The following is a 25,634-nucleotide window of genomic DNA, read 5'->3' as shown; positions in this document are numbered from 1 at the left end:
AGAAATAAAAACTATTTCCCCTAATATAAGTAGGCTAAATACACAACAGGGCAACTCATAATGCGGCCTAGGGTATGATAACAAAATGCTGGTCTACAAAACAACTCTTAAGCTTTTGTTTTTTAAAATACAATCTGTTATGTCATGAGCCTTTAACTTTTTTCGTATCCTTTAAGCAAAAAGAAGTTTGTCAGTGTGCACCAAACGTAAAAAAGTTTCAAAACCACAGGCCTAAGGCATTTCCAACTGAAACCACATTTACGCCATAGTAAAGTATATAAAATTTTACATTTTCGATGAAAAAAACGGCTTATTTTCAGGTGATTGAATGATCATTTAATAAAAACTACAATGAACTGCACAAATGTATTTTTTGCTGTATAATTGATTTTTTTGTAAATGAGTTTGAAACATATAGGCAAAGTTTAGGATGTGGCCCACATCATTCATATCGAATATATACACATTGAAAATCTGTACATTTTACTTTATTTGCAAAGCTTTGACACAATTACTACTGCAGCTCATTTGACAAGATAATGAACAATGCATAAGGTATATGTTTTGCATATAAAAGGAAACAATAATGGTTGAACTTTGCAATGAGTGCACAAACTAAAAAAGGTATAAAAATCTTTAAAAAAACGTTGAATATGAACTTTTATCACTTGGATATGAATTCACCACTTAAATCAATCTCCAAATTAAAGAAATAAAAGATTGTGTTGTGTTGTATACTTTGCTGTTAATAACATAAGCAAAGGTGTTATTGGTTAACATACAACTGCAGTATATACAAATAATAAAACAGGAATGGTTTAAGAATGTAAGCGTTGTTTGGCAGCACCAGATAAGGCAAATATGAAGCCACAGACACATATGAACATGAGATAGATGATGTGATTTTGGTTCTAAACCTTTGCTCATTGTTTTGTTGTCAAGTAGGTTTGGGCCAAGCATAAAGCATCTTAATTGTGATTACATTTTAAACAATGATAATACAAAACAAATTAGATTATTCATCAAGTTTTTATTTGCTCAGTTTACATGATTATGTAAGTTTTTCCAGTTATAAGGGAAATCACAAAAAGAGATAATTAGTTGCAGAATTAAAAAGGTTAAAGACTACTGCAAAACAGGAATTTAAGCACTATATACACACTATTTGCAACAAGCATTGTGTTAATACGCAGACTTTTTACTCAAATACTGATGTCATGTTGTTTACATGGCAACATCCACCAGTGTGTATCAGCACATAGCTTTGCTTTTAAACAAATTGCCCTTGAGCAGAGTTAACCAAACCTCGGTATGGCTGCTGTTGACCAGAGCAAACAGCCTAAAAATAATAGTAATTGTTATATCCTAAAATGTTGTACCTTTAAAGCCACTAGAAGCTTTTATATGAACACAGTTTGCGGCTGTACAACGTTAAAAATGTGCAAACAATGTAAAAACTTTTACAATGTATATATATGTGTGCAATTTTGTTTTTGCAAAATTATAAATAACAACACTTTGTTTGGCAGGATAAGAGTTGATTACATCAATTATACAACTATAATATAGTGACATACATCTTTGATTCTTAATAAGCTGCATGCTTTTTGCTGAGAAAAAACTGGTTACCCAATTCAGTCCATTAGGTGAATATTACATACTTGGCAGCAGCTGCAAGTTCCGAACATATCAGAAGCTGTTATCTCATATTTACTGCAGCAAATCATGTATCCAAATGTTGCACAGATGTACAGAGCCAAAACAATTTGTGGCAACACCAAGCCACAAATAGCAATGTTGACTGCTGTAACACTTTGTCTCTGATGTGAAACAAGTAAATTATTACATACTAAATTTGCCTGATTTAATTTTTAAACAAATTTCTGGATTTGATGTCATGTTACAGAATATGTTGTTAACTAGTATGCTATTAACCTTTATAAAAAAGTTATTACTGACCCCATGATCACTATTGGCTTTTATCCCATCAACTGCTGACAGTGCAAGAGTGGTGATCATAAATATAACTGAGAGAAGGGAGCTTGCAAATGTCCAGGTCAACTAAAATGTAATTTTAGAAATCAAAGTATTCTTCTGTTTTATAGTCAGGGTTTGTATTATTCTGTATGTTATGTTTATACGCATTAGTCTTTAGAACATCTGCACAGACTTAAAGTAATATCTTTCAAGTATTGTTTTTCTGTTATTATTTTTTTTTTTAATATCTGACAAAAAGTTATCAGGTTGTTCTCATTTGCATGTTGTGTTATCTTTTTTATCTGTTGTGCATTATTATTAATAAGACTCTGTCATGGTATGTTATGTGAGTAAGGTTTAGGGGTAATTAAATTTTAATATCATTAGCCAGTTAAACCAGAATGGTAGCAAACTTTTCACAACAAGCCAGACAATGTACAACTGATGCAAGAAGTCCACTAACCAAACATCAGCTCTTGAAATAAAGAAAACCCAACTAAAATGCCTTAATTTAAACTTAAATGATGGACAAATGTTTGGTTTATTAAACAAATTTGGACAAATATGAACTAACATTGTAGACTGGATACAGGCCATAATTGGATGACCCTAATCTGCAAGATTAGTTGTTGGAAAACAATGTTATCTGACAGTTTTAGGCCAAACACATTTATCTATTTTACATACCAAACATGGTGTTAATTTTTTGGATGCAATCAGAGTTAGAATTGCTGTTGGAAAGACCTAAAAACAAAAAAGGAATTCTGTTGGCCTAAAACAATTTTATAATTTTATTCTTGTCAAATGCAATGCATATAAGAGACCAACATAAAAAGTAAATACATACGAAAAAGGTGCACCAGATTCCAGATCCAATATTTCGAGAATAATAATCGTAATCATAATTATAATACCAATGCCAATTATTGTTATGAAAAATAACCAGGGCAATGGCTGTTCCAATGATTAATCCTGCCAACACAATCTGAGAAATCTAAAATACACAAGAAGAAAACATGTTTTACTTGCAAGGTTAACAAATGCATGGGTGCAAAACTACCAGAAAATAATTTAAATGTGGACTAAAAACAGAAGACAAGGTAAGCATAGTAAATTATAGAGCCTGACAAATAACCTCTATTCTTATTTTATAAACAGACTTACTAACAGAAATATTTTGAGATTTCCATTTCTTTTTATTAGTGCAACGTAATAATTACCCCAATTCCTCTAAGAAGACGCTGAAAGTTTTTCTTTTTGTGAGAATATCCACTTGTTGGTAAGTTGCTGTTAGCCATTTTTCAAACACTCCACTTTCTTGTAAATTAGAGATGCAATGACTTCTTAACAATTCTAAATTTGCTATGCAAACGGTTATTATTCATTTTAAAAATACAGCGTCACAAAAACAAAAAGCCTTCGCAACGCAGGACACTATAGCAGCGTTTACTTAAAGCATTTTGTTTGTTTACGTGAGAAAGCAAAGCGCCAAGATCCTCAAATAGTAAGTTATGAGCACTGCAAAGCAAAAAACCCGCTGCCACAACACATAAAATATACTTCGTATAACTGTTCGTTACGTTTTTTTACGTTTTTGTCTATTTTTTGGGAAGTATTTTTGGGAAATGCAATTAGCCAACTTTACATTCACAATGATTCATACTGACACATTTTATCACGTACTTGACGACATAAAAATAAGGGAAGAATCAGTAAACTAAACAATCTGTAGTTAAACAAAGCATTCATACGTTGTGGCTGTTAATCTGGCCTGTTGTCAAAATTTTAACCTGACAACCCTGAAAAATAGGTACTTCGGTCTATCTACAACAGGTTTTTCGTGGACAACTGCAGGTATATTTCTCCCAAGCTGAAATGAAGCGCCAAGGAGATAGGGACAGTCCTTCTGGAATGAAACGACAACGAGGCCGCAGCCCCAACCGTCGGTCCTATAGGAAAACCACACCCTTTTATGTTGTTGTTTTTTGGTAGCCGAAATAGATTGATAGTTTGATACTATTTTTACAAACACCTCGGGTGACTTATCCATGAGACCCATACGTATTTAAAAAGATGTGAACTGTTATGACTATAAAACTTTAACTTTGATGTGAATAATTATGTTAATGATTATTATGATGCAGTTACATCCACCAAAGTTTTGTTTGATGTGGTTTTCACTGAATAAAATAAGCGTAATTCTGTACACTGACAGGGACTTTTAAGCAACAACCGTTAATGCTTCTGACGTCATTGAATGACGTCACGTCAAAAGGTTGTTAACACCCCCTATGCCATGTGCACCACCAAGCAATGCAAGTAGATCAAAACAATGCAGATAGCACATCTATACAACTATATCCAGAATCTGTAAAAGTTTCATCCAAATCCATCAAACATGCCAAAGGAGGGTGGACAAACTTCAAGGAAGAAAAAAAATCGAGTAAAATCAAGATGTGTCCCCTTCAGGAAAGGGGACCCATAATAATATTCGTAGTGTTTGGCATAAACTTACACTTCGTGTCGCATGTTGCGGCCGAGCAGTTGCACAAACATGCTCATGCCCTGCTAATTTACAAAATAAGTGCTCGAAAGGGTATCCAAGATCAGAACTGTTTCAAGATAAAGTTTGCAATGTTTAGATGGTGAAAAAGCTTATGTTTTGGGTTCTCTATAGCCTAATAAACCGCTGGTAACGTAAGGGAAGCCTCAAAATGCTACAAAACTAGCGTGAAAAAGACAATAACGTGAGATGTTCGTCGTAATCTTGCCATCTGTAGGTACACTTCTCCACGGATCACAATATTGTTTAATGGTTACTTTTATTAGTATTTTGCTCCTTGGAAAACATTAGTCTAGGTTGTAACACAATTTCGCTGCCTTTTACGGTAAAAAAGCGCTAACTTAATAAAATAAAATTTACTATGATGACAAAAACGCTTAAAAAATACAGTTTGCGGGCATGGGTCAACAAACTACTCTGATTTTTGTACTTTTACTGAAAACGTAAACTGGATCATGAAGTGTCCTTGCAAAAAAGATGATTCAAGGTCATTGATTGGTGACATGGGAAATTTAGGTAGCCCTTTAACTACTTACGTAATCAATAATGCATTTAATTCCATCTGCCACTGACAATGCAAAGCCAATTTGCATAAATAATACTGACAGCAAGGAGGTGGTGAAAGCCCAACTTTACTAAAATGAAAAGTTATCTTTTAATAGAAGCACAATATATATTTTAATTCAATTTCTTTATCGGGTTAAAATTTAAATATTGATAGATGTTGCAATATAGTAACAAAAATATTTGTATCACAAAAATATGTGTTTGTTATTAACAAAAAAAATAACAAAAATATTTGTTTGTTATTCTTTTCAAAACGGGATTTAATTTGCTTTTATCATACCTCTGTTTATTAGCTCCAAGCAAAAATGAGCTTGCAGTTTGACAAAAGTTTACATTTTTTAGAAAACAAGCGCAAACGACATGCAGAAAATTGTTTGGTTCTAAACAGCTTCTTAATGAACAAATAAGACTATTATAAAGTAAAACATACAAAAAAAAACTGTGCAATTTACTTTATTAGCAAAGCTTAGACACAAAGTGTTACTGCAGCTCATTTAACAAGATAATGAAAAAATACATACGGTATATGTTTTGCATATGAAAGGAAACGATAATGGTTGAACTTTGCAATAAGCGCACAAACTAAAAAAGGTATAAAAATCCTACAAAAAATGTTGAATATGAACTTTATCAATTGGATATAAATGCACCACTCAAATCAATCTCCAAATTAAAAAAATGAACGATAGTGTTGTGCTGTGTACTGTGTTGTTAATAACATAGACAAATGTGTTATTAGTTAACATACAACTGCAGTAAATACAAATAACAAAACAGGAATGGTTTAAGAACGTAAGAGCTGTTTGGCAGCACCAGACAAGGCTAATATGAAGTCACAGACACATATATGACATAACAGGAGATAGATCATGTGTTTTTCTGGTTCTAAACCTTTGCTCATTGTCAAGAAGCATAAAGCATCTTAATTGGGATTACATTGTAAACGATGGGTATACAAAACAAATTAAATTATTCAAAGTAATTTAAAGATTCTGCTGACTCAGATTACGCGGTAATTTTCAGTAATTCAGAAAATCACAAAGAGATATTTTGTTAGCAGAATTAAAAAGGTTAAAGACTACTGCAAAACAAGATTTCAAGCACTTTACACTATTTGCAACAAGCATTGTGTTTATTTGATGTTCTGTTGTTTACAACGCAACATCCACCAGTTTGTAACTTTGAGCTTTACTTCTAAACAAATTCCCCTTGAGGTGAGTTTACCAAACCTCGGTAAGGCTGCTGTTGACCAGAGCAAACAGCCTAAAAATATTAGTAATTGTTATGTCCTAAAATGTTATAACCATAAAGCCACTAGAAGCTTTTATAAGGACACAGTTTGCGGCTGTATCAAGTTAAAAGTGTGCACAAAATGTAAAAGCTTTCAAATATATATATATATTTATCTGTATATATATGTCTGCACTTTTGTTTTTACAGAGTTATAAACAACAACACTTTGTGTGGTAGGATAAGAATTGAAGTTACACAACTATAATAAGCCTCTTTGCTTCTTAATATTCTGCACAAATTTGCTTTAAAAAAACTGGTCACCCAAATCAGTCCATTAGGTGAATGTTACATACTTGGCAGCAGTTGCAAGTTCCGAACATATCAGAAGCTGTTATCTCATATTTACTGCAGCAAATCATGTATCCAAATGTTGCACAGATGTACAGAGCCAAAACAATTTGTGGCAACACAAAGCCACATATAGCAATGTTGATTGCTACAACACTTTGGCTCTACTGTAACACAAACAAGTAAACTAGAATAGTGGTTTTCCTATATATTGCCAGTTTATATATACTACATCATATTTAACGATGTATCACATATACCATTTGCTATATTTATAATGGATATATATTTGGCACCTACATTTCATTGGGTCCCTATCTTTTTCCTGGCACTTTGTAACATGATTGTTTCTGCAAGCATAATCTAATGGGTAAAAATAGGGCACAATCATTGTTAAACTGGAATAGTGGTTTTCCTCTATATTCCATTTTACAGAAACTGTGCCATATTTACGCACCATTCATTATAATTGCAAGGAATTTATGCAAACCTGTGTGATACAACAATTCCATAACTAACGTTTTTATATGATACAAACATATCTTAATTGCACAGTGCAAAAAGACTGCGTGATAGCACGCCCAGTTATGCGCAAGGCCGAGATATTCGCTTTTCTTTTGACGCCCAATTGGGCTTTTTTTCAACATGGAGTTGCGTGTTGTTTTCAAGAGATGGAAAATGGATGAGTCTAACTATTTAAACTTTTAACAAAGTTTCAACATTTTTTTTCCTTAATCGCCCTTTGTTTGTTGATTTATGATTTTTCTGGCGCTGTTAAGTTTCTACATACCAACAATACGATTGCTTAGCTAGGCTTTTTATTTCCAAAACCTGTTCTGAAACAGTTTTATTAATGCTTTCAGTTTGAGAAGTCACGTTACACAGGTGTAACAAATCGGTCTGGGTTGTTGCTCTGCGTTTCAAAACACGAATAAGTTGACCTATATGAACGTTTAGAGCACAATATAACTAAAATCGTAACATCTTAATTCCAACCAGTGAAAAAATGGTCAAGTGACGACTGAGTTCAAGCGTGAAGCAGAGGCATTTTTTTCTATGTGCCACAATCATCAATCACTCCCATTACGTCAGCTGTGCACTAAGCTAGCACAAATTTGACCCTATCCATAGCCGTTTAAAATTTTAGCAGTGTAAATCTTGTATTTCTGACCTATGCAACTCCAAAAAAAAAAGTATGCAACTCCAGAATCATCTGCTTTAGCAAGTATAGGCGTTTTAAAAATTTCACATTTTGGGGGGCTACGGGTGAACAGAGGGATCAAACGGGGTCAAAATTCACATGGACCACTTTTAGACCAATATCTATAATGTGTGTAAATTAAAAAAAGTTTGAACCATTCTTTCTCGACCAAAACATGGGAACAAATCTGCATTAAGCAGAAAAAAGAAGAAAAAAATACAGACAAAAACAATATGTGTCCCCTTCAGGGAAGGGGACCCATAATTATTACATACTAAATTTGCCCTATTTAATTTCTTTGACAAATTTCTTGCTTTGATGTAATGTTATAGAATATGTTGTTAACCAGCATGCCATTAACCTCAATTTATCTGTACACGTTATTACTGACCCCATAACCACTTTTGCCTTCTATCCCATCAACCACTGATAGTGCAAGAGAAGTGATCATAAATATCACTGAGAGAAGAGAGCTTGCAAATGTCCAGGTCAACTAAAATGTAAATTTGCAGTATTTTTCTGTTGTACTGTACAGATTTGTATTATTCATGCTTGAGTTAGTATCATAGATGTGTGATTTTCTGTTTTATTATGTGGTATTTTAAAATCTCGGAAAGGATTGTTACTTAATAAACTCAGCCAGTCATTGGGCTGTTTTCCTCATTTCCTTTTTTATCTGTTTTTCACTAATGGCAATTCCACTTTGTCAGGGTATGTGAGTAAGGGTTGGGGTTAATTGAATTTAAATATTATTAGCCATTTAAACAAGGAAGGTAAAAATTTTTTAAACAGCAAGTCAGACCACTGTGAAACTGATGCAAGAGGGCCGCTTAACACACACATCAGCTCTTGAAATAAGTAAAACCAAATAAAATGCTATAATTTAAACTTAAATCATGGACAAATGTCTGGTTTATAGAAAATTTAGACAATATTAACTAACATTTTGTGCTAAAAGCATGTCATACTTGGATTACCCCTGATATACAAGAATGGTTTTTGCAAACAAAGCTCTCAAACAGTTTTAGGCCAAACACATTTATATATCTATTTTACTTACCAAACATGGTGTTAACTTTTTGGATGCAATCAGAGTTAGAATTGCTGTTGGAAAAACCTAAACAACAAAAAAGAATTCTGCTGCTGTAAAAACTTTTAAATCACATATAAATCATTGACATTTTTGGTCATAAATCATTGACATTTTAGTTGTTAAGATCCGAAAGCACTGAACAATCTCGTAAATTACAGTACTGTAATGATATAGGCTATGCAACAAGTTTACTCTTGTCAAACAAATAAAAGAGACTAACATAAAAAGCAAATACATACAAAAATGCTGCACCAGATTCCTGATCCAACATTATGTATATAATAATAATCCCAATCCCAATTATGGTTATGAACAATAACCAGGGCAATGGCTGTTCCAATGATTAATCCTGCCAACACAATCTGAGAAATCTAAAATACACAAGATTGCAAGATTAACAAATGCTTGGATGGAAATCTACCAGCAAATAATTTAAAAGTGGACTTAAAAAAACAGAAGACAATGTAAGCACAGTAATTTGTTGACCCTCATATATAACAACAATAGTTGTTTCGAAACTGGCTTAGGAACACAACTATTAAATTATGTTTTCAATTTCTATTTCAACCAATCATCCCTGCAACTTAATAATTACCCCAATTCCTCTAAGAAGATGCTGAAAGTTGTCCTTTTTGCGAGAATCTCCACTTGTTGGTAAGTTGCTGTTATCCATTTTTCAAGCACTCCACTTTCTTGTGAATTAGAGATGCAATGCCTTGTTAACAATTTTAAATTTGCTATGTGAATGGTTTTATTAATTTTAAAAATACAGCGTAAATACAAAAACAAAACGCCTTTGCAGCGCGGGATACTGAAGTAGCGGTAACTTAAAGCATTTAATTTGTTTAAATGAGAAAGCAAAGTGACAACTTCTTTAAAGTAAGTTATCAGCATTGCAAAGCAAAAAACCCGCTGCCACAGCACATAAAATATACTTTGTATAACTGTTCCGTTTTGTTTTTACGTATTTGTCACAAATTCATCTGTGAAGAAAAAGCTGGTAAGCAAAGATCAAGCACAAGACCACATATTTGCATGATACTTTGCGCCACCTTGGGGCAGACTGTAAATAAAATTACAAAACTTGTAAGGGCTAGGTAGTGTAGAATTTAAAAACTTAAAACCTAACTCAAGGATATTTTTTGGTTCAAAGAATAAACGCTCAATGATGTGAAAGGTCTGATCAGCAAAAACAAAAATTTAGTTGTCCTCGTGTCCTGCAAGCGCATTGACTATGTGAGGTACGTTGAGACAACAAAGTATCCAAAACGACTAAACAAATAATATTCGTAGTGTTCAGCATAAACTTAGTTTCGTGTTAACAAATAAGTTGCTAAATCTGAACAGAAACCAAAATCACTTTCGTACTTGCGCATGGTTGGCGCAATGGTTATCAAAACGGGAGAGCGCAAAAACGATGGTTAAGATCAGGAACGTGGGTCGAGCCAAGCAAGAACCAAATACTCGGTAACGAGCATCGCTGTTTTTGATGCTCGGTAGTCGTCCACGCAGTTGCACGAACCGATTCGAGAATTAAATTTGCATATTGATGCCTTGCTAACATACGAAACTAGAGCTCGAAAATCGAAGGCTATCAAAGAACAAAAACGACTGTACGAGAACAAAATTAAAAATGACTGTTTTTTACGTGGATTAGAATGTTATATGATGGGAAAGCGCGTGTTTTTGGGAATATTCGTAGTGTTTGGCATAAACTTGCGGCTGAGCAGTCACACAAATTGACCCGAGCATTTAATATGCATGTGCAGCTAATATACAAAATTAGTGCCCAAAAGGGTATCCAAGAACAAAAATCACCGTTTTTAGATGCTTTAGAATGTTTAGGTAATGAAAAAGTGCGTCTTTTGGGGTTCTCCATAGCCTAATAAACCGCTGGTAACGTAGGGGAAATGCTACAAAACTATCGTGAAATTGGCATTAACGTCAGATGTTCGGTGCAATCTTGTCATACGTAGGTAGCTAGGCCTACACTTCACACATCACAACGTTGTTTAATGGTTACTTTTATTAGTATTTTCCTCGTTGGAAAACATTAGTCGAGGTTGTAACGCAATTCCGCTGCCTTTTACGCTAAAAAGCGCTAACTTAAATGAGACCAATATAATATAGAACAAAATTGTGTTGGTAATACAGAATATATCGCTGGCACATGTTTTTTGCGTATCAGATAATTTTTATTTTTAACGGCGGTTTCGTTTCGATTTTCCCTCTTTGCCCTTTGTTGTGCGTTCAGGAGTTATTCCGCCAGAACCAGGCTGCGGTGTTCCCGGTTTTGACCGTCCAGCCCCGCTGCTAGATGTTGAAGAGGCCGAAGAATCTCCGCCGCTTCCGCCGGGATTTGGTAAAAGATTTCCCGCCGCCACTGCTGCGATAGCTCTGAGACCGCCGTTGCCTTTTAAAGCTTGTTGTGAGGGCGACAGTGGAAGAGTGTTCCGATGCAACAGCTGAAACAAGATTTTCACATACTTGTAGTCAAGGATCAAAACTTGACAACATGCGCGTCTTTTAATGGTAGTTTAACAAAATAATGTGCGCGTGTGGCATTTTCACAATATTTCCCTCAATGAGTAGCCATGGTATCAGCAGCGCACCAAGTTTTTAGAAAGTTACCCAATTAGGTCAAATGGCGTGCTTACACTTTGCAACAAAATTTCTCATATTTTGGCTGATAGTTACTTGTTCCTACTTAGATTTGCAAGCATTTAACTTCGACAGCTCTGCTTTTTTTATCAGAGCAGATTCTTATCATCATTTTAACTTGTCATCACCTCCAAAATATAAAGAAATCATTAAAACCAAATTGCAAAGAGCTTGCGTATAGAGCGTACTTTTAATAATCGCTGTTTTCAACTGCTTTCAAAACGTCTGCAAGATGTATTTTACATACACAAGTTTTTTGCCAGTTATGTGTTTGATTTGAAATTCAACAATCGCTACCAATGCAGGTTGATGGACTTTTTTCCTAATTAACTTTAATTAAAACCTCCTTTCCCCAGAATAATACCTGAATAGCATCCGAAGCGCTCCCGCCTCCGTTTAAACCGAGATACACAGCGAGAAGTAATGCTTGAGGGGGGAACCGCTGCCCCCCTAACAAAGAAGCGGCTTGACGTAACAATCGTTGCGCTTTTTCGAACTCGCTCCGCAGGCAGTGTGACGTCGACAAGTTGACGATCATGTACGCATGCGCATAACTCACATTCGCGGGGTAGTGCCACGGCGTGATGACGTCACGGTGACGTTGAAAACCTAAAATCAAACCTTTTTAGTTTTGTCATTTACAGACAGTGGTGGGATTTAACCGGTTCTATAGAACCGGCTCACAAAATTTTATGAGATCAGCGAACCGGTTAGCATTACTGGTTACTGTCAATGGACTTTTTGTGACAGAACCGGCTGAAAAATATGACTTTTGAGATAGAGCCGGCTGACAAAAAATTTGAATCCCACCACTGGTTACAGATGTAGTCTGGTTTGGATTCAGAGCACATCCATGAGGTAGTTGTAACAATTTAAACAGGAATAAAGGTGAGTTGTAAAAAGATGCATCTGTTAGATTTTATGCAGCCTACTTTTATTACACTATGTGTTCCAAACAATATTTTTGAGGGGTTCTGTAAAATTAAGGGTTCTGTGTCAATAAACAGATTGAAGACCACTGTGTTAGAGTGGTGATTTTTAGAAGGACCAAGGTCTGAATAGATCATAATATTTTGTGTGGAGCAATTCTGTATCATTGCCCTTTGAAGCAAACAGTTTTTTGACCCATAGGATCAGGCTCCCTTCATACACTTATTTAGGGCAGAAGTCAACAACCATTGAAGTTATAAGAACCAATTGCTTAGAAAATAATAAACAAGCAGCAAACATTTCTACTTGCCTTTGTGTGAATTTTGATCAGAACTGTTGTCAGTGCCAGACTTTTGACTTCCATCATCTGAAACATAAAGGGTAAAACACATAACAATGATCACTAAAAACACATGCAGCATATAAAAGGTTGAATAGTCAAAGGTTTTCCGGGTTTCACAAAATGCTACCGTATTATAAACTCAAAACAAAGCCTGATGTAACATTGCACAATAAATGTTCCGTTTCAACAAAAACCCATTCTATTTTGACAGTTTTTAAGGTTGTGACAAAAGATACTGATTTATGATGCTTTTAAACCATACAACTGTATCTCAAGGTTTATTAAGGTTAAATTGAAGGACCTTAGCATCAAATACGTACAACTAACATTCACCTACAACAAAACTTACAACTTACAACAAAAAGTTAAAATGAAATTTAAACACAACCAACCAGATGTTGGAGATTTTTTTCCATTTTCCTCCAGACTGCATGAGATGGAATTGATTTTGTCAATGGAAAGATATTGGATAGCTTCTGAAATTCTGTCCAGGCTAACCAATGCCTCAGCAGCATACATATTGCCCAAGTACCTACATGAAAGCAAATTTACACATATATGAATATAAAAAGGGCCATTTTAAATAAAACAATTAAACTATTGAGCAAAATTTGGTTGGTAATGCAATTTATAATGCTTTGTCTACCATATGTGTATTTGATAGTCAGCCTATTGTATTGTATAACTGTCACGTAGTGTACACAAGAAAAAAAGATGTTGTAAAAAAGATGAAAAAAACAACTTCAAAAATACATCATGGATATCATAAACATCATATTTATTTTTAATCGCGTATACAGTTACTGCATGAAAATGAAATACACTGGGCAAGCAACTGATGGATGGCAAATGGACCTCATCGGTCATCAAGGCAGTCACCGCTTACAAAATATTATTTTTTTGGACTGCTGCAAATTCTGGTTTGGCAATGTCAAAATATAAGGTAAAAAGCTGCAGAAAAATTATAATTTAAACTTAAAAATTCTCAGAGAAATTTTGTACATGGTAAATAAAAATATCCAACAAAAAGACTGGTAATGTTGAATAGTTTAAAATAGGTATTACATGTAATCAGGAAGCAAAGTCTAAGTATAGTATTCTCACCTGTGTGATCCAGACAACTTGGGTAGTTTGAGAAGTGTCTGAGCGCGATGTAATGCCAACAAAGTGTTGCCCAGTTGAAGTGACACAAACGCACTGTTGGTAAGCACTGAAGCGTAAAGATGCAGAAGTTGATCCCCACGAAGAGGAGGACCTGGATGACACTGAACAATTACGGATGAAGATTTTTGATCTTCACTCTTCACTCCATTAGACCTGTTCTGTTCCAACTAAAATGAAACAGTCTTGTTATGGGACAACTCTCTTTGTGTTCTGCAGTTGCACCCCCTTTTAATGTCCAAAAGGTTTTTTGTGTTGTTACATTTTTTCAGCAACAACACTTTCGCTTTTTTGCAACTAACGATAAAGTGACTGACTTAAGAATCTACACTGTTATTTATTAAGTCAATCATGAAATAATGACTCTTAATCTTCATAGCTTAGGTGAACGTACACAACGGAATCAGCCCTGAAGCAATTATCAACAAAAACTGACATGATTTGATCTATAATTGAGTATGCCATGGTCACTAGTCTGCATAAATGCTTCATTGCTGATCCGTCTGTACATTCACCTTAGTTGACAATATTTAAACCAGTGATCCTCTACTACCAAACTGATATGTACAATCATACAAGGCAGATAACGGTGATTGTGATTAGACTTTCGGCAGGTTTACCACTGAGCCTGCATAGCTCAATTGATTGAGCGCGAGTCCCAGAAAGACTCTAGTCATGGGTTCAAATCCCACCGCAACCTGGCCTGTGCCTTGTCATATGAAAAAGCTTGGCATTGTGGCTTGTTTCTGTAAGACATTTTTAATTGGCCTGGCGGGCAATTATCTTCATAGAGTTTACTAAAGTTACTTGCAAGGAGATTTTCGTAACAAGGTAGCCTTTACTATTACATTTTGTATGTCAAAAAAGCAACATTTCCACATCTTTTCATGGTAATCCAAATGGTTTGTAATTACTAAACACACAAATTCGAAATTAAAAATATTTCAAACTTACAATAGTTTCCAGCTTCTGTACAGGTTGGTGTAGAAGAGCCAGTGCATTATTAAGGCACAGAGAAGCGAATTCAATAGTTGGAGCTGGTGTTGCAATGTTGCTGGTTTTACCACCTGTCCATACATCATATTGTAATCAAAAAAAGCTACAATTGTTGTGAAACATAAGTAAGTAAAAATGGCTTTTTTACTCATTTCTTTCAATTATATACAGACGATAAAATGTAAATAGTTAAAACAATTACCAAAAGTTCCAAATGGCCAGTTGTAAAAAAATTTTAGTTCAAAATAATAAAAAAGACAAAGTCAACAAAACAGAATTTGAGGTTAATTCACACCTATTGATGTCGGTATTGTGTTGACAATAACCTTTCTTTGCGAGCCAGCACCAATAGTTGTGTACATAAGTTGACTTTGGGAAGTGGACTTCTTGTGGCTTTTCCCATTCGCAGCACTCTCTAAAAAAATGGTGTTAAAATTGAGACATGTTGCAAATTAATGAGAATACAGTGTCTCTTAGTTCATAAAAAAGTATAAAACTCCTGGATCATGTACTTTAGTAAATATAGCCATTTCTTAAAATTACGCTTTTGGGGGGGCTTAGGTTAAACCACTAAGTGAACCGATATCAAACTTTGGATAAATAACTAACATATGTGTAAATTTAAATCAGTTCAAAGCATTCTGTCTTGACAAAACGCATGGAACAAACATGCGTTAGACAGAAAAAATAAAAAATATATGCAGACAGAAACAATATGTGATCGGGGGATCAATAATTATAGTACGGTAAATATAAATCCAAGCCTACAATAAATCATGAAAAGACACATAAGTAGTTAGTTTACCTTCTTCCATTCCACAGTTTGTGCATTTTTGAACACAGCATTCGGCCAACCTCAGCCATAGTCGTGGATTTGAGTGGAAAGCAGGAACGACAGCTACAAGACATTCAAATGCCGGAACAGACTTTCCAGCATGCAAGAGCTGAAGTCCACAGTTGTACAACAGCTCATAGCTGAAACACAAATCAAGTTTTAACAACAAAACAACTTATACACACTATAGACTTTCATAGCTCAATGGGTGGAGCACCAGCCCATAAACAGGCTCTGTCATGGGTTCAAATCCTACCGCAGGCTGAATTTTTCTAGTCTAGGTCTTGCCATATGGAAATGTTTGATAAACCAGCTTGATTTAGTATGTACGTTTGTGTCATACAAGAAAAGCAATTGGAACAACAATTTCCTGACCCAATGGCTTCACAACCTTATGATAATCTTTAGGACACAAATTACTAACCGTTTATTAGTCTGCAGAACAGACAGTGATTTTTGAGCAGATTGTTGTTGATGCCGACCACCTCCGTTGGTTTGATGATGTTGTTTTACTGCTGCTGTCACCGACGCATCGTTTTCATGTAATGCTTTTTGCATGTACAAAGCACCAAGATTGTATTTTCCCATGTTGAAGTGAATTACAGCTGAATACAAAAAATTAGATTTGTTAAACGCCAAAATATATTCAAAGAGAAACCAGAAAATTTATTCATACGCCACCTGACCTCAAATACAGAATACATTTCCACAGCAATATTCATCTCTTAAAAATTTCACAATAAAGGACACAAAAATTGTTTCAATATATTGTGACAAGCTCCATTAATTATAACAGGAAAAAAACTAGATGCTTTTGCTTTTAGTGTATAGCTATGTGTACAAGAAATCAATCTTGACACTTATGTTTAGTGTTTATAGTTTTGTTACATAACATACATAAATAGAAGTGCAAATCCACATATATCAACAACTACTATTAGTGATGGGACGATACCAGGTTTTGAAGCGAGTACCGATACCGAGTACGAGTACCACATGTATATACCTTCGATACCGAGTACCGAGTACGATTACCGAGTACTTAAGTACAGTGTTGTACTTAGTTGTATATCACTGACTAATTTATCTGTCATGGCCGGGGTACAGGCGTGCACACACACATGCAGAAAAATGTTATCTCCAAACGATAGTGAAAAAAATATACGTAACCTGGCGGAACTTTTTTCCAATTTTATGCTGTCCGAAGCAAATATTGGCATAAAGTTGCCCGTATTCTTATGGTGTAAATGGACCTTCGGTACTCGCACGTTTGTATCGAAAACTGAGACAAAAAATTTCGATACCGAGTACGAGTATCGATACCACTGAAATCGTTCGATACCATCGATACCGAGTACCGGGTACCCGTCCCATCACTAACTACTATGCATTGTTGCTACTAGAAAAGTTACATCATAATGTCTTCTTGTCACTTTCTTGTCAAGAACAAGGTGTCGATTTGTAATGGAATGTTAAACTTAGATGAGAATTGTTATATAACACAAAAAAGTTGGCAGACTAAAAAAAGTAATGTATTTTTCAATAATTAAACCACCAATTCATGTAGCAGGTGGTTTAAAACTATGTGCAAAAAAAAACTGTTTTTTTACAAGTTTTACATTAACGCAAGTTGAAGTTGTGATGGGATACGTACCAAGATTGTTGTAGTAAATTGTGGAAACTGAATCTTGAAAAGCTGCTGTGTTGGGGGAATTCCCACTGGTGGTAGTAGGAGGGGAACCCCCCAGAAGTTTGTAAGCTTTGTGATAATTTCCTCTCTGATTAACAGAAAAATATTTGTAGGACTTTTTCAAAACTTATAACAGACAAATCCAGGTAATCGCATAATCTCTTTAATTGCATAAAGATTGCAAACCCTAGCATAGCAGTTTGTTAAGAATATGGTTCGACTAATCACACAATCTATTTAATTGCATAAAAATGTTGGCAAATCAGATTTGTGATTAAAAGGATCCATCTGTTTGAACATATGATTGATAACCTTTATTATTGGTCAACTATCCAAAGCTTATGAAACTTGTTATACAACACTAGATGCTCTACCACTAAAAAATGGTTATAGAAAAAGAAGCCTAGACCAAAAAGTGCACATTTACATGTAATTTCTCAATTATTGTCAAGTTTAATCTTTACATGAAGAACCAACATCGTACAACATTTACATAAACAAACAAAGTTATATGTCATTTTACCACCTTACCACAAATTCGAAGTTGCTTTTCAGAAACACAGACGCAACATTTGGTGTAAATGATCGTTGCACGGTGGACGTTGAAGCTGATGAACTGGCAAGAAGTTTTATTTCACGTTTGCAGGCCTTGATTGATTTTTGTTGCAGATAGCAGCGAGATTTTAGGTAACGCAAATACAGACGGAGGTTTTCTGCTTCTGCTGCCGACATCAGTGAAGTTGATTTTGCTGCCGAAATTGTACAAAATGTCAAGAAATAATATTGTTTATAAACTAAGCATTAGTAAAATCGTAAAAAGGAAAAGCATAACTTTACCACTAAAGTAAATTGTAAAGTTTGTGATACTGATAACGACAACAGCAATGATTGTAATAACTGCATTGTGATACATTATCCATAATAGAGGCCCTTGTAAATAGTGGGCTAAACACAAATTTTCGTGTTATAATAAACAATGAACAAGCTTATGTGTCTCACAATGCAAAAAAGTTGTCCTAGATGATTTGTGTACTTTAAGTTGTGGTACTTAGGGACTAGTTTTTGTGTGTTGCCCCTAGTATTTGTGGACCCCTGCTCTATGTACAAGCTATTTGACAGTTTTGTTTATGATTAAAATGCTTTTTGTCCTAACATCATTGACTGCTATTTGATAAAACCACCAAATGATAGCTTCATTTAAACATTGCCCTCTTATAAAATACATTATATACAACAAACATACTTTGAGCCCATAGGCGCCGACTTTAAATTTTTCCCGGGTATGCCACATGTATGACGTCATGAAATACCAAATTCATTTTCTGTCGCTATATGCGATGAGACTAGGTTAAAGCTTGCAGTATATAAGTTTACACACCATAGTTCCACTGCCAGGCCCTTCTGTTAGTGCTGCAATCCAACGCATGTTTGTGCGCGATAACGCAGTAACATTACAAAAAAATGGGACCCACTTGCCGGAATTACGGTGAGGCGGAACAATAAAGAAAGAAAAGATTTAGGTCAGACGTCACCTTACGTCACAAATTACTATAGTGTTAAACATTTATTATCTCTGTAATAATTATTACAAAAATGCTTTGTTTTCATGCAACAAAGCCCACACACTTCTGGCCTAGCCATTACAAAAATCGTTTTATACGTTATAAAGTCATTTGTTTCGTATACAACGGGTCGCCTATTTAACCCAGTGAGTTGCATGTAATTCATTATTAACTTTAAAGTTTAGTGTACTTCCAATGATGTCCTAAACTGCCAGAAACTTTTGACAAGCTAACATATTAATTTACCAACCTTTGTGACGTAACAATAAGCGTTGTTGTTTTTTTCGGTTGAAACTAGACAGTCGTTGTTCTTGCTGTAGAGGCAGTTAGAACAAAGATTGGACTGTATTCTTAAAAGTTAGTTCACAAACGCTAAACCTTTTTATTACGTGGTTGTTGACGTATAACCCAGGCAGCGGCATTCCCCCTTCTCAGCGCCAACACCTTCGTTTTATTTTTTCATCACCCTTTATTGTTCAAATTCCAACGCTTTTAGGAAGACGTTACAATTGTAATGAATGCGAATAATTCATGAGTTGTGAAACAATAACCGCGGTTGAAATCAATTGTGTACGGTGCTTATTGGTTCATATACCCGTGTTCGGCCCCTATGTTTGAGCCACCTACCTTTTTCTTCATTGTTGGCACCTTTCTGATTTGTGTTTCCTTCTTCAAGGTTAAGAAACACTTTTTCAATATTGGCAATCACGCAACCTGTTAAAGAACATTTAAAACCTCTGATTTGAAACAACATATTCCACCAACACAACAGTAAGTTTACCAGCTTTTTCAGGATTGTGGACAAGTAAATGTGTATCAGCGAGCAAAAGACAAATCTTCAAAAGAAATCCATCTTCAGTGAGATCGCAGTTTTCATAAAGACCCTCCAGTATGTTTTCAGTGTCACTAAAACATATGACATTTACTTAAAAGCTTTGCTGTACATATGTATGAAATCCATTTGAAGAGTTTAGTTTTATAAAAATAAAACTGAAAAAAATATGACTTTTGGGAAAGAAAATTTGAATCCCACCACTGGTCCTAAGTATCTTCACGAATATTTTGTTTTGTACTTTCTATGGCTAAAAGGTGTCTGAACTACAACCTAATTTTACCAAATCACAAACCTGTACTGATGCATGTTGTACAAGAGTAATGCCTGATTGTAATGGAGGGTCATGTAATTATTTTTTTCAACACTTCCAACAATGTCTTCATCTTCCTTGTTGGATTGCTGCAACATTTTCTGAATCTAAACAAAACATGGTGACAGTTATACAAGCACTTTACACCCAGTTGCACACAGCTTAACACACTGGAAGCCAAACGTTTTTGTGCTTGTCATTATTTTAACAACACAGGTAAAACTTTAAAATAAAGGACTAAAAAAACACAATTTCTACCTTGACAAGATTTTTTCTGAAGTCTGAAACTTTAGTTTGATGAGTTTTGCAGAATTCTGTCAGTGCTCGATTGTGCATTAATCTTGGGTCACTTGTGTGCATCTTTTGAAGTTTCTTTAATATTCCAAGAGTGGCATCATATTGACCTGCTTTGAAAAAGTTGTGAGCATTCCCTGCTACGTGTTGTTCGTCTTCTGTGAACGCAGTTGACCCAGTTTTATTGGCAGATTCCGACGACATCTTTTCAGTGCACACAGATTATAGATTCAAAGTTTCTATGATATATAAGTTGCCTAATATTTTGTGATCGCAACACAAACAAAATAGAAAGAGAAAATAAGTTATTCCATACAACTCCAGTTTTAGCTTTTGTTGAGAAACAAGTATAGCAAGGTAATGTGTTACACCACTGAAAAGCAAGAAAAATCAATGACATTAAACAACAGTTTCAACTTAAAACCGTTTTGCGACAAACACAAAAATGCTATAATTTGAAATCATTTGAACATATCACAAACAAATATATCTAACAATGTGTTAAACTATGACCTCCCAATTTTAAATTTTTTGCACATTTATGCAGTTGACTTTTGTTTGTTGTCATGAAAAGATTTCATTCTCTCTTCAAGCACAGGCCTCATATGACGAATTAGTCCCTGAGCTGGCCAAGCAGCTCCATCACCGAGTGCACAAATCGTGTGTCCTTCAATTTGTTTCGATATCTCCCATAGAGAATCTATCTCATCTGGGTCAGCATTTCCGCGCTGAAACCGCTTCAAAGTATCATTCATCCAACTCACACCCTCCCGACACGGAGTGCACTGGCCACACGATTCATGTTTGTAAAACTCCATGAGACGAGCAATGGCACGAATGACATCAGTGCTCTTATCCATAACAATCAGTGCAGCAGTGCCGAGACCACTTTGCGCTTCAACCAAAGCATCAAAATCCATGAGCACTTCATCACAAATATGTTTAGGAAGAAGTGGAGTTGATGAACCTCCAGGGATCACGCAAAGTAGGTTGTCCCAACCACCGATGACCCCACCACAGTGACGTTCAATAAGTTCTCTCATTGGAATACTCATAGTTTCCTCAACAGTGCATGGATATTTCACATGTCCAGATATGTTGAACAGCTTTGTGCCAGTGTTGCGTTCTCGGCCAAACTCAGCAAACCATTGTGGACCTCTTCGACAAATAATGGGCGCCACGGCAACAGTCTCCACATTAGCAACAGTAGTGGGGCAACCAAATACTCCAACAGCTGCGGGAAAAGGAGGCTTCAGACGTGGCTTGCCCTGTTTGCCTTCTAGACTTTCGATCAGTGATGTTTCCTCTCCACAGATGTATGCACCTGCACCCCGATGAACAAACACATCGAAATCATATCCACTTCCACAAGCATTTTTGCCGATCAAGCCAGCATCGTATGCTTCTCGAATAGCAAGATTGAGGTTAGATGCTTCATTGTAGAATTCACCACGGATGTAAATGTATGCAGCACGGGCACCCATCGATCGACCGGCTACCAAACAACCTTCAATAAGCTTGTGGGGGTCGTGGCGCATAATCTCTCGATCTTTGCAAGTGCCTGGTTCACCCTCATCTGCGTTGACCACCAGGTACTTTGGACGACCATCAGGAGGTGCATTCATAAAGCTCCATTTTAAACCAGTAGGAAACCCAGCACCACCTCTGCCTCTTAGGCCAGACTCCTTGATCTGTTGCAAAATCCATTCATGTCCCTTTAAAACGATTTCCTTGGTCTTGTGCCAATCTCCTCGCTGCATGGCACCTTTAAGTTTCCAATCATGTCGTCCATACAGATTAGTGAAAATCCGATCTTCATCTTTTAACGGAGCATTTGTGAAACTTTTCAGCTGTACAGTTGTGACACTCACATTGGAGGCTGCTATCAACTTTTGTGAAACACTTTGATTTAACAAACGAACCAAAGCCATTGGGGTAACTTAAAACTCTTAAGTAACACTTTTTTGATTCTACAAAACTAAAAAATGACAAGTTTAGTAGTTGAAAAGCAACATACAAGCAGTGAAGTGGCTACATAAGTACAACATTGACTGTAGATAGCGAAGGGCTATAGCGCGTTTTAACATGTTAATTGTCAACAATTTCATTAACGCAAATAATAAATCATATCTTTCATGACATTAAGAAATCTTTTTAAAAGCTACAGCAGGACATAAATTATGTTGTTATTTACATCACAGGATTATTACTGCAATTATGCATTTGCATCAACAAACGTTTTAATCGTTCCACAAGTTTTGCAACTAAAATAACCCCCCACTGCCAACACGACATTGAATGCAACAACCAACTACACAAAATTGTTGAAATTAACTCTTAAAATTTAAGGTATTATATCAATTTTAGTGTCAAAACATTTAGAAGTTTGTAAAATACAAATTACAAAAACAGTATTATGAAATTGTTTAAAAAAATTACAGCCTTATTTACATTACAAAACATCTTTGGCAGCGAGAAAGACCTAACGTACTGAATTTTTAAAATTCTTAGATTTTATTTACAATTATATTTAAATTGTACCTGAATGCTTTAATTTTGGTTTAGGACTTTTTTCTGCAAACACACTCAAGCGGAAAAAGTTAAAAAATGTTTTTATTTTTTGTGGTGTATTTCGCACACGCAGTTGACAGTGTGAAAATTGTTCTAAGAACCTGCCGATCAAGCGTTATATAATTTTCAAGTCGTTATGTTTTAAAAAGTTCAAGGTTGTGTAATGTGTATATTTTCCAAAAAAAAAAAATTGTTTACGATTTCTGTGTTTTCGGTATAATTTAGTTCCTCTTTTTCGCAGAGCATTTTTATAGTTACACATTTATTTTTTGCAATACAAAAACAAACATAATTTCATAACACACGTTCGAAAAAAATATTGGTGAAACTTGATACTCAGTTCCAGCAGTTGTACCAAGCATTGCGTAACCTGTTGTTTACATCTGTGTCACATATTAGAATCTGTTGTTTTAGTGACAGTTTGTTTGGCAACGTCAACTGAAAAATCAGTCTCACCATCTGGTTAATGTCGAATTGATTTAAAATAACTTTTGTAAATCAAAAATCGTGAAGCATAGTTTCCAGTTTCCTCTGTGTTTTGCGAGTGAACATTTATCAAAATCATTGAAATATTACTGTATCGTTTAGTCCCACTTAAAACAAAGACAGTTTGAATAATACACTTTACTAATCTAAATACCATTTAGTTTGTAACTTTGTATAATAGCTGAAAAAGTGTAAAACATCAATATGATGAAATCAATGAAATGGTATGAGAGTTGCCACACACAAGAAGAAGCTTATAGGCAGTTGGTGACCATGATAGCAACAAAAATCAGTTCACTGGAAGAGCTGAAGTTCCAATGCAAGGACTTTATCGGAAGGGGAAGACTTGAAAAGGTAGAAACCGCCTTGGCATTGTTTGAACTGCTTGAGGAACGAGATCTGGCTTCTCCCGAAGATGTAAACTTTCTCTGGAAAATTTTAACCAATATTCGGCGAAAGGATCTGGCTCGGATGGTTAACCAGTATGTTCAAATATGGTTAAACATACAGCCTGGCAACAATCCATATTCACACTCTCAATATAAAATGGAAGGAATTAAACATGTTACACCCGACGGTACTGGTGGAATTCACTCAAAAGCATTTTCAGGTTTTACGAACAGTAGCCAGGACAAACGTTTTATTGATCATCAACCAGTATATGCTGTGCCTTTCATGGCCGTCGATAACACAGAAATTCCACAAGAATTTGTACCACAACGATTTACTCCACAAGAATCATTTGAAATGCAACATGAAGACATGACATCACCAATCCCCCAGCCTTTGCGGATGCTGATTGAATATTTGGGCGACAGACTCACACTGAATTGGCAGACTGTGATGAGGAATTTGGACATACCTGAGCGAGTAATAAATGCCGCGATGATGAATTGGTCACATAACATTCGCCAACAAATCAAGGAATCATTGGAATATTGGGCTCGGTGCGCAGTTTATAGTTTGCAATTTACCGATTATTGCTGACATGAATAACTGTACTAATGCAAGTGACAGACATTATGTGTTCTTTAACTTAGTTCTGACCAAACTCAAAAATAAAAAAATTAAGTTCTAATTGTAACATTAGATGTAGAAACATAAAAGCTTTTCCATTGTATTGTAAAAGAATGAACTTAAATATCATAACAATCAAGATTGTTGAGTCAGTTAAGAAATTTCTGACTCTAAGATTTTCTGAAGTATTTATTTATTAAAAGTCAAGTTGTTTGTTTTAAATGTATTAAGCTTAAAAGGCAAGATGTCAATATACCTGATTGCCCTGGCACCCTATCAAAAAAGTAGGCAAGAAATTAGTTGTTGTAAAAAATGGACATTGACTTTCACTGAATAGTATTATTTGTTAGTGATTTGAGGTTGTGTGACTTGTGTTTACATAATCATGAAAAACTTAAAATGAAATATTGTGCAGAAATGGTTCTGAACGTTCAGTGGATGCAATGATCATAGCTTTGAGAAGATCTGGACGAAATGACCTTGGGGACATGGTGACCAATCTATTTGTCGGCGAAAGACGATCAATGACTCAATGAAACACATATGAAGATGTGATTGTATTGTACAGAATTCTGTTAAATGTACTTTATGAGATGCAATAGCTTCTTATTCTTCTCACCATGTTATATATTTATTTTGTTTTGGTTTACAAAATAACAGAAACTTGAACCAATATTTGTGGCAAGTGTATGCTTTGGTTGTTTATGCTTCATCTTAACAATTATTATTTTCATGTAAATCTTTTTTTCTTTTATGTATGTTTTTTGATTCTTTAAATTCTATGAAAACAAAACTGTGTTTATCATTTCAGATTGATAAAAAAAAACGCTTAAGACATTCATCAGCTAAGTAATCACACAGTTTTGCTTTTTTTCCAAGCAGTGGTTTGTCCTCAACTATGTTTGATAAGGTACACACAATCATAATAATTTATCTTAGTCACATGGTCTGATTTTAAACC

General features: G+C 35.1%; 5 protein-coding genes across 5 annotated transcripts; 1 reads left to right on the top strand and 4 right to left on the bottom strand.

Moving 5' to 3' along the window:
• Nucleotides 1-473: 473 nt before the first annotated feature.
• Nucleotides 474-3,615, bottom strand: LOC145215112 (uncharacterized). Its single transcript, XM_080083764.1, has 6 exons — nucleotides 3,198-3,615; nucleotides 2,825-2,971; nucleotides 2,665-2,721; nucleotides 1,960-2,061; nucleotides 1,662-1,820; nucleotides 474-1,339 (listed from the first exon to the last, which is right to left on the bottom strand). Exons 1-6 carry the CDS (start codon nucleotides 3,273-3,275, stop codon nucleotides 1,271-1,273), a joined length of 612 nt encoding a protein of 203 aa, XP_079939890.1. The 5' UTR covers nucleotides 3,276-3,615; the 3' UTR covers nucleotides 474-1,270.
• A 1,929-nt stretch (nucleotides 3,616-5,544) lies between these two features.
• Nucleotides 5,545-10,913, bottom strand: LOC145215113 (uncharacterized). Its single transcript, XM_080083765.1, has 6 exons — nucleotides 9,578-10,913; nucleotides 9,222-9,353; nucleotides 8,950-9,006; nucleotides 8,281-8,382; nucleotides 6,694-6,852; nucleotides 5,545-6,370 (listed from the first exon to the last, which is right to left on the bottom strand). Exons 1-6 carry the CDS (start codon nucleotides 9,653-9,655, stop codon nucleotides 6,302-6,304), a joined length of 597 nt encoding a protein of 198 aa, XP_079939891.1. The 5' UTR covers nucleotides 9,656-10,913; the 3' UTR covers nucleotides 5,545-6,301.
• Nucleotides 10,914-10,990: 77 nt separating this feature from the next.
• On the bottom strand, nucleotides 10,991-21,055 carry LOC145215110 (CCR4-NOT transcription complex subunit 10-like). The gene is made up of 15 exons (XM_080083761.1): nucleotides 20,564-21,055; nucleotides 20,288-20,412; nucleotides 19,942-20,066; nucleotides 19,788-19,874; nucleotides 18,130-18,347; nucleotides 17,563-17,686; nucleotides 16,333-16,513; nucleotides 15,879-16,048; nucleotides 15,369-15,488; nucleotides 15,032-15,144; nucleotides 14,021-14,247; nucleotides 13,309-13,448; nucleotides 12,884-12,940; nucleotides 12,008-12,252; nucleotides 10,991-11,447 (listed from the first exon to the last, which is right to left on the bottom strand). The coding sequence occupies exons 1-15, from the start codon at nucleotides 20,801-20,803 to the stop codon at nucleotides 11,184-11,186; spliced, it is 2,436 nt and encodes an 811-aa protein (XP_079939887.1). The 5' UTR covers nucleotides 20,804-21,055; the 3' UTR covers nucleotides 10,991-11,183.
• Nucleotides 20,857-22,595, bottom strand: LOC145215111 (NADH dehydrogenase [ubiquinone] flavoprotein 1, mitochondrial-like). Its single transcript, XM_080083762.1, has one exon. The coding sequence runs from the start codon at nucleotides 22,528-22,530 to the stop codon at nucleotides 21,139-21,141; it is 1,392 nt and encodes a 463-aa protein (XP_079939888.1). The 5' UTR covers nucleotides 22,531-22,595; the 3' UTR covers nucleotides 20,857-21,138.
• A 1,076-nt stretch (nucleotides 22,596-23,671) lies between these two features.
• On the top strand, nucleotides 23,672-25,526 carry LOC145215107 (uncharacterized). Its single transcript, XM_080083759.1, has 2 exons — nucleotides 23,672-24,603; nucleotides 25,089-25,526. The coding sequence occupies exons 1-2, from the start codon at nucleotides 23,861-23,863 to the stop codon at nucleotides 25,207-25,209; spliced, it is 864 nt and encodes a 287-aa protein (XP_079939885.1). The 5' UTR covers nucleotides 23,672-23,860; the 3' UTR covers nucleotides 25,210-25,526.
• The last annotated feature ends 108 nt before the right edge of the window (nucleotides 25,527-25,634 follow it).

The sequence above is a fragment of the Phallusia mammillata genome, chromosome 2 (genome assembly GCF_965637545.1).
Source record: "Phallusia mammillata chromosome 2, kaPhaMamm4.hap1.1, whole genome shotgun sequence".
NCBI lineage: Eukaryota > Metazoa > Chordata > Ascidiacea > Phlebobranchia > Ascidiidae > Phallusia > Phallusia mammillata.
The sequence above is the reverse complement of the archived record's forward strand: the minus strand, read 5'-3'. Positions and strand labels throughout refer to the sequence as shown.

Excerpts from the sequence above, each read along its gene's own strand:
- LOC145215107 (XM_080083759.1), top strand. The coding sequence starts at position 23,861 with ATGATGAAATCAATGAAATGGTATGAGAGTTGCCACACACAAGAAGAA. Across the intron at positions 24,604-25,088 it reads TCATTGGAATATTGGGCTCG|AAATGGTTCTGAACGTTCAG; the intron begins GTGCGCAGTTTA and ends AATATTGTGCAG.
- LOC145215113 (XM_080083765.1), bottom strand. The coding sequence starts at position 9,655 with ATGGATAACAGCAACTTACCAACAAGTGGAGATTCTCGCAAAAAGGAC. Across the intron at positions 8,383-8,949 it reads AAAAGTTAACACCATGTTTG|TTGACCTGGACATTTGCAAG; the intron begins GTAAGTAAAATA and ends TTTACATTTTAG. Across the intron at positions 6,371-6,693 it reads GAACTTGCAACTGCTGCCAA|GCTGTTTGCTCTGGTCAACA; the intron begins GTATGTAACATT and ends TAATATTTTTAG.
- LOC145215110 (XM_080083761.1), bottom strand. The coding sequence starts at position 20,803 with ATGTCGTCGGAATCTGCCAATAAAACTGGGTCAACTGCGTTCACAGAA. Across the intron at positions 19,875-19,941 it reads CCACAATCCTGAAAAAGCTG|GTTGCGTGATTGCCAATATT; the intron begins GTAAACTTACTG and ends GTTCTTTAACAG. Across the intron at positions 15,489-15,878 it reads AAACTGTGGAATGGAAGAAG|AGAGTGCTGCGAATGGGAAA; the intron begins GTAAACTAACTA and ends CCATTTTTTTAG.
- LOC145215112 (XM_080083764.1), bottom strand. The coding sequence starts at position 3,275 with ATGGCTAACAGCAACTTACCAACAAGTGGATATTCTCACAAAAAGAAA. Across the intron at positions 2,972-3,197 it reads GTCTTCTTAGAGGAATTGGG|ATTTCTCAGATTGTGTTGGC; the intron begins GTAATTATTACG and ends TGTGTATTTTAG. Across the intron at positions 2,062-2,664 it reads AAAAATTAACACCATGTTTG|TTGACCTGGACATTTGCAAG; the intron begins GTATGTAAAATA and ends ATTACATTTTAG.
- LOC145215111 (XM_080083762.1), bottom strand. The coding sequence starts at position 22,530 with ATGGCTTTGGTTCGTTTGTTAAATCAAAGTGTTTCACAAAAGTTGATA.